Source organism: Primulina huaijiensis, chromosome 9 (genome assembly GCF_012295235.1).
Source record: "Primulina huaijiensis isolate GDHJ02 chromosome 9, ASM1229523v2, whole genome shotgun sequence".
Classification (NCBI taxonomy): Eukaryota; Viridiplantae; Streptophyta; class Magnoliopsida; order Lamiales; family Gesneriaceae; genus Primulina; species Primulina huaijiensis.
In genome coordinates, this window is record NC_133314.1 from 4103225 (window position 1) to 4111026 (window position 7802).

The 7802-nt window shown below is 32.8% G+C and overlaps 1 protein-coding gene across 2 annotated transcripts; it reads right to left on the minus strand.

Moving 5' to 3' along the window:
• Positions 1–2647: 2647 nt before the first annotated feature.
• Positions 2648–7479, minus strand: LOC140985113 (pto-interacting protein 1). 2 transcript variants are annotated; one of them, XM_073452870.1, is made up of 8 exons: positions 7337–7479; positions 6385–6489; positions 5253–5503; positions 5042–5168; positions 4419–4692; positions 3809–3941; positions 3612–3698; positions 2648–3063 (listed from the first exon to the last, which is right to left on the minus strand). In XM_073452870.1, exons 2-8 carry the CDS (start codon positions 6464–6466, stop codon positions 2932–2934), a joined length of 1086 nt encoding a protein of 361 aa, XP_073308971.1. In that variant the 5' UTR covers positions 6467–6489; positions 7337–7479; the 3' UTR covers positions 2648–2931. The 2 variants fall into 2 exon arrangements, with proteins under 2 accessions (XP_073308971.1, XP_073308970.1); XM_073452869.1 differs by having other exon boundaries at positions 6385–6503.
• Between the last annotated feature and the right edge of the window lie 323 nt (positions 7480–7802).

Consider the following 7802-nt stretch of genomic DNA (forward strand, 5'->3'; position numbering starts at 1 on the left):
AGCATGTGCTTTAGTTGAGTAGTCTGAAATGTAAACTATTAAGTATGCTCAAACGATAAAATATGTAGACTGTAGAATTTTTTGATTCAGCAGCTGGAAGACTTGATTGTTCAGAGTTTTTTGTGTTCTTCACTTTGAATGCTCTGCATATTTATAGTTGAAAAACTCCAATGATCGGATTTATTTTTCAACGATCATATGTATTATTTCCCGACAACATGGACAAGTCCTTTTCAATCTTCGTGCAATCATTAAATCCTCTTTAATGTTCTTCTTGCTTTTGCAAATTTAAGTCCATGCTATTTGAAAACATGACAGACCGTAGACCAAATAGGTTCTTCCCGTCGCTTCGGGAGCTGGTAGGATAATCTTTTCAATTTCAGCATTCATCTGAACAACTTGACTTGCTATATCCTCCTTGAAATGATTAAAAAATATCCGTTTGCGATGCAATTGGAATTATATGGTTTGAATCTTTGCACTTTATTGAATTTTCGGACCAGTCAGTTTTGTCAGATGATCTCTTGCGCTGGAGTTCGATAAATACAACGGTTTGATTTCTTGACATAACGGCTTGAACTCTTGAATTGATCCACTGGTCTGGAAAACCTGCTTTACATAAAAGTAAAGGGGTGGATCCTGAAACAACTCGATGTTGTTTATTTTATTAATCACCAAAAATTATAGGTAATATAAATATTCTAATAGTGTTGACGACATGTTGTGCTTCTTCATGAGCATCAACAAAATGAGATATATCTTCATTCTCAATTAGTTATAGCATCGTGCTGATAACGTATTATAAATCATGAGACAAAAGATAGATGAATTGAAAGAATTCATAAGACAAAAGACATAATAAGTCAATACTCATAAGTAATTTTTATTGAACTCAATCATCATATTTTTAGGAAAAATAAGAGAATACAAATTTTTAAAGATATTATATTGACATATTTATCTTGATCACAAATATCTAATCGTCTATAAATAGAAATTATCTTATAACAAGGATATATTTTTATTTGCGGGTGCGCAAATTCACTGGCTCGATAGTCCTATTGCGTCATCCATCAGCGTATCAATCTTACTGAATAATCGCACTCTCATTTGCATGTATATGAATTTTCTTTTTTTGGAGCTACTTATATTTGAATTGTATTATGTGCTTATTTGATCGGAAACGTTACTCTATATGCCCTTCTAGCTTATATACGCTAGGATAAGCATTCATAACATGTTCATTTGTTAAAGGGAAAATTGAAATCTAAATTTTATATATTTGTATTTTGCTGTATATGTTGTCAAATTTCATTTTTAGTCGATTATTTTGTTTTCGTATGACACCCATACAACACCAACGTGACATTGATGTGTTTAATGTCAATACAGAACTTTTATTAAATAACTAAAATTACTAAAAATTGGTAGATACATGACTAAAAATGAAATTTGACAACATAAATAATCAAATTTGTAAATAAGAAAATATATATATATTATATTTTTCTTTCTGTAAAATGAGCAAGAGTATGATACAAGACCTATATCGTGTTCTATATATTCTTCACGTTTACATGTGTTGAACTTAAACACACTAATTATCTCTATCGCTCGTTTATTAAAAAACAATTATATCTATATCTATACTATATATAAAGGTTGGATCTAATAGAGACAAAAATGATCACCAACTTTTTCTTCGAACTTTGCCCGTATGTGATACAAATATTACATTTTTAAAAAAATTTCAACTAACACTTTTATTTTTACTATTTTTAAAAAAATTCGACAATTCAAATATCAATTTAGTCCCTCGTTAAGTATAAAAAAAATTGTACACACACGCACAGCGTGTGCAGAGTAACTATTTATTATTATATAAAGAATTTGCCACCTAGAGTACACCATCTTTTGTTTCCCAAACTACCCTCATACCAAAATTTTTTCTCAAAATTGTCATAACTTATTTTCAATATTATCTCTCTCAATTACATTATGATATCTCACTAATTTTTATCAATTATTATTAAATTAAACATGAAACTAAACATTTAATAATAAAAAAATCTTATATAAATTATGATTATAATTTTACACACAAAATGTGTGTGTATAATTTACTAGTATTAATTGTGCTTCTCTTATATGCTTGTTTCCTTGGAATGATATCATTACAATAGTTTCTCTTGTGAAAAGTCCAAAAAACATAAAATTCACGTAAAATATCAACAGTCTAATTATTTAAAAAAAATTATTTACGTCTACCGGATTTGTGAAGATAAAATAAATACCATTAGACACAACTTGACTCGTGAGATTCACGAAATAGTAAAAGAAGAGATGATACACTGATGAACAAAGATAACTGAATTATTTTTAACTTTAATTATTATAAAACTCGAGTCCAACGTGAGATGAAACAAAGATATCAAATCTTATTTGGTGCCTGAATCTGTGATCTCAATTTCAATCTGCATATCCGAGTTGTCAATAAATTCAAAAAAATAATAAAAACCACGTCTAAATGTCATTAATTTGCTAACAACATAAAAGAAATTACAGTTCATCTTACCGGAAAATTTGGAGATTTTCTTTTTCTTTACCATTTAAAGTTAATAAAATTGCAAATTAAATGGGAAAAAAATGAAATAACTCAGCTCCTTTTCAACTAAAACACCTGCAAACGCCCACAAGCAGTTTATATTACATTTATAAATTTATACACAGAATCGAGTGCTCACTCTTAAAACAGTCTTGACAGACTTGTTCATTCATAAAATATCATTCATAAAAAGATCCAATGATCATAACATTGCACTGAGACAAGTTCCTCCTCACACCAAAGGTACAAGCCATACAAATACTCAGCAAAACTAGAAGCTATGAGATAAACAAATTTGAAAATGATTATAACCGAATCGAGGAATTTCACAAGCCGGGAGTTTCGGTGGGAGGTCCAGGTCGAGTATTCAACAGTGGCTGGAGGGCTTTCACCACGATGCTCATGTTTGGGCGGAAATCCGCTTCATATTGCACACACAAGGCAGCAACTGCAGCCAGCTGCACATGTTTAATCAATACAAGTGTATTATAATCCTGATTAGATATAAAACATTATATTTTGGTCAATCAAAGTACACGCGTTTCTGGTGGAGTATATTTTTACAAAAAAAATACCATAGGAAAAGAGACTGAATGTAGTTATTATGATATTCTCTTAGATAATAATAAGTAAAATTTATTATATAGACGGATCAACTCAGTCCATATATGTAATGAAAAGCAATACTTTTGATATAAAAAGTAAGATATTTTATGTGTCGGGTCGGGTCGGAGATCCGTCTAACAAAATTGAGCTGTGAGACGATCTCACATGTGTTTCTGTGTAGAAAGAATTTTGTGTCATATCTCTACGAAGATTTTCACATATAGCGAAGACATGAGAATTATGTTTCTAACTAACATTTTAACCTTCTTCAGGCTATGTCGTGGATCGTGTTATGTTATCTATCACTATATTTTTAATATTTAAATTTCTCAACATTATCAGTGATCAAATATTCAAATTCATAATGTTCAAGCATGTAGGAAAACAAATGTCAATTTACCTTTGCAACTGCCTTCGGAGGGTACTCGCCATTCAGTCTAGCGTCAACACATTGCTTTACCTTGTCTTCACTAAGTTTTGGTGTGGCCTAATTCAAAATAATTTACAACCCAATCAATCGCAGTGGAAAACATAATTTGAGACAAATGAGAAAGATCACACTCAGGAAAATAATCACTAAGAAATGGCATGGTTTACCCATGTGACAAGGCTCTGTTGTGTCCTCGGCAATGTATGATCAACTGGTTTTCGTCCGGTCAAGAGTTCGAGGAGCACCACACCAAAGCTATAAACATCACTCTTTGAACTTAGTTGCCCAGTCATTGCATATCTACCACCAAATTAGAACGATTCAGAGACAATATTGGAAAAAAAATCTGAGTTATATTTCCCAGTAGATTTGAAAGCTTAGATATAGAAGAACTTAGTTAAGCAAGACTATTCTATTAATTAAGCCCAGCATTTTTAGGTTCTTTTTTCTAAAGAAAAATACAATAAAATTTCTGTTTTTCATTCCGACAATGAAATAAAGAGCCCCTTTTACTCTACCAAAAGAAGCTGAAATAGAAACCTAAAAGCCATATGTTTTAGGCTTCCTGAGTTGGGATTTTTAAGAATTTTCATAAATGTAAAGACCCTCAAACATCACTTTTTTGAAAAAAACAGTTTTTTAGAAAGGTAATTTAATCCATGATCCCATTTTCTGTATCCAAACAGAGATTGGAATAGGAAGGGGAAAAGCTAAATTAATCATGCGTTTAAGAACTTGATATATATTTGTCTGGTAAACACCCGAAAAAGAGCATACTCAGGAGCGTGATAACCAAAAGTCCCAAGAACACGAGTTGAATGGAGCCGAGCTGCCATATCGGGGCCTTGATTTGACAAATCAAAATCAGAAATCTTGGCAACGTCATCATCAAACAGTAACACATTGCTGGACTTTATATCACGATGAACTATGTGAGGCTGTGCCTTCTCATGCAAATATTCTAGGCCTTTCGCAGCTCCAACTGCGATTTTGACCCTCTGGGCCCATGACAAAACTGGACCTGGCTGTGCGCCTTTGACGCCTTTTCGTCCTGCATTAACAAGTCAAATAATGAAACGTAAATTGACACTTCAGTCATATAGTGTATTACTTTATCTGCAGGCACAAGTCCTAGACCAAGAAGCCAAAACATATGATAGGATATTTTCACAATAAAAGAACTTTTCAAAAAATGAAGAGGTATACAGGAAATTAGAGATCATGCCATGAAACGGATAATTCGTCTGTATCCATCTTCAACTCGATATCAAAATTCTAAGTTAGATAACAAGAAGGTCCGCAGATGAATTCCAGTCAAAATATTTCAATATATCAACAAAAGTCAGCACCCATTATCAATTGTCAAATGATAATTATAAAAATTAAGAAGATGAATTCACCATGAAGAATGTCGTGCAATGATCCATTAGGAGCATACTCATAAGCAAGGACGCGGAGACCACCATCCACACAATAACCAAGTAGCTCAACCACATTTTCGTGCTTTAGTCTAGAAACCGTAGAAACCTGAAGATACATTAATCAACATAACCTTTCTTGAAACTGCTACCAATGCAGCTATACAAACAAGCAGAGTGTTTCACGGCAAACCTGAGACAAATATTCTTGGTCTGGCTGTTTGCTAGAGTCTAACTTTTTTATTGCAGCAGCACGTTCGCTTTTCAAAATGCCATAGAACACCCTTCCGTATGACCCCTCACCAATCAAAGACTTTGCACCAAAATTATCTGTAACATCCTTTAATTCATCAACTGAAATGGCGGGGACGGAAATTGGCTGCATGTTAATGGTTTGTCTCTCCTTTTGTGCTACTTCTGTGGCACGATACGCTGCAGTGTTTCCTGCAGAAAATCCCAAATGAAATCATCATAAATCAAATATCTTCAATGATTAATCAAGAAAATATAGCCAGAGGTGAGCAGGAGGATTCACCATCAGAAAACAATACGGTGACTCCACGTCACATTAACAATTCAGATCAATTCAGAAGACATATAATAAGGTTACATCCTATATTAATCAGCAAGTATCAAAGTTGTCTTCTTTGTCTTTATATGTTTGTACATTGAGGTAAATGATACGCTGGTGAAGCAACAGACTAGCAAATCACTAAATTATATCAACTATTAACATGATAAGATTTGTTCAACGGAGAGATATGAGGACAAGGGTAAGGTACCAAGGGAGCCACCAACAATATAAAAAATATCTATATGCTTGAATCATCCACAGAGGTTTGTCAACTCTGATATATTACATCATACATATTTTCAAATGAGTATTAAAATCTTTTCATATTTTTGTTTCCTTTAAAATTTCTATATATTTTTAACAAGACACAATGAACTTACAGACATTTAAAAATGACTAACACCTTTGTCACATTTAAATTGCAGTCTTTCACCATAATATATGTAATATCCGCAGTTGTCCTTTTATTTGAATTTCTGAATACTTTTGAAGGATCTTATTTAAGAATTAACCATGGCAGCCCGGCAGGTATGCATCACTATTTGTATCCGATAAGTATAGGACAGGAGTATCCATGCATTGTAAAAGATAAGTTGAAATTTCAATTGAGAATCCGATTCAATTTATTAAATGGACAAAAACTTTAGCTCCATCCAGCAAAGATTTCTCCCTTTCATCCAATCTATAGAGGGTAAATTTGGCAATTGATTCATAAAATCTTTAAAACAGAACCTAGAAGAAGAAACCTCACCTGCTGAATGGGTTGTCCTGTATGGCCCATTATCAGCAGCTTTATGCATGTCATCTTCTCCACAACAGCCGAAACAACTCATGATCTTTTTCACTTCTAACGAACCTGGATTAGAAAATCTGGATAACAGAAGCATGAAAGTTATAAGTGAAAGGGAACAGAATATCAATGAGGAAAAAGTAACATTGCAATCAATTGCATTTTTCATTACGTCCGTGATTTATTACATTGGTCCTCATTCTGTAGTTTATGACTTTATGCACAAAAAACTGAAAAAAATAAAAATCTTCAAGAAGCAATTCTATTGTCTCCATGAACTTAAATCAAAATAGTAATTCAATCAATGTTCCTTTCATTGATACCAACTCAATCTACTAAATTATAAAAAAATTAGTCCAGTAGCTAAAAGGCATTTCTTTTTGAAACAAAGTTTCATTTTCAAGCTATAATTCATCCATATCGAGTGTCAAAACCAACTCCGAGATCCTTCAGAGTTTACAGCTTAATAGAAGGCACTGTAACAGAATATTTTCATTTCTCAGAGACAGTGAGGCACTCTGCTTGTAGTAAATCACAGCAAAAAGACACTTGGCAAATTTGAGAATTTACGTAATTGATAACTCAAGAATCAGCTATAAAATTTACCCATTTGTGGAGAATCAATTGAATTGAGGAAGCAATTTACACTGTCAAAACACAATCACATCATATATTGGCCCCAATTTCCCGTCAAAGCGGTATCTTAATCAGATCCACCATGTTTCAGCTCCTATAGAAGGAACCTCAAGATTTCCATGCTTAAATCGCATCCAACTCACAAAAGTGGCAAACAAAATCATCCCAAATCCCATGATTTAAAAAACACAATCAAAGAAGGACAAAAACAAACTTTAGACTACGAATGACAGATGAAAAAATATAGTTCAAAATCCAATCTTTTCTGGTTAATTACCTTGTAAACGCGGAAAACAAGAAACCCACAACACAAAAAGATGATCAAAACAAGAAAAATCTTCTTATGGAAGCAATGAGGAAGAGAACCCACAACTTCAAACAGCACAACAAATGCAGTCCGACTCTGACCTGTGTTACAAGAANAAATATTACGTTGACTGTTAAAAGATGATAGAATATTAGTAGAACAGCTACGGGGCTTTCCTTTTTCCCGTGATTACATATACGTATACATATACGTATATAATAGAATAAGTTATAGGAAAGCAGCTGAGTAGTGAGACTCAAGCGCGTTGATGAGATTGAATATGGAAAATTGTAATTGAAAATAATGCAAATGGAAATGTGAAAGAGAGATTCCAGCAGCTCACCCACTTGGACTGAGTTTGGAATTGAATCATTATTAATATCTAAGCAATTCATGTTCGCGAATCGTGTGTGTTTTAGATATTATATTATTGATT

Coding starts and splice junctions, on each gene's coding strand:
- LOC140985113 (XM_073452870.1), bottom strand. CDS start 6,466: ATGAGTTGTTTCGGCTGTTGTGGAGAAGATGACATGCATAAAGCTGCT. Junction 5,504..6,384: donor CAGGACAACCCATTCAGCAG/GTGAGGTTTCTT, acceptor GATTTTCTGCAG/GAAACACTGCAGCGTATCGT. Junction 3,942..4,418: donor TTTGGTTATCACGCTCCTGA/GTATGCTCTTTT, acceptor ATTTGGTGGTAG/ATATGCAATGACTGGGCAAC.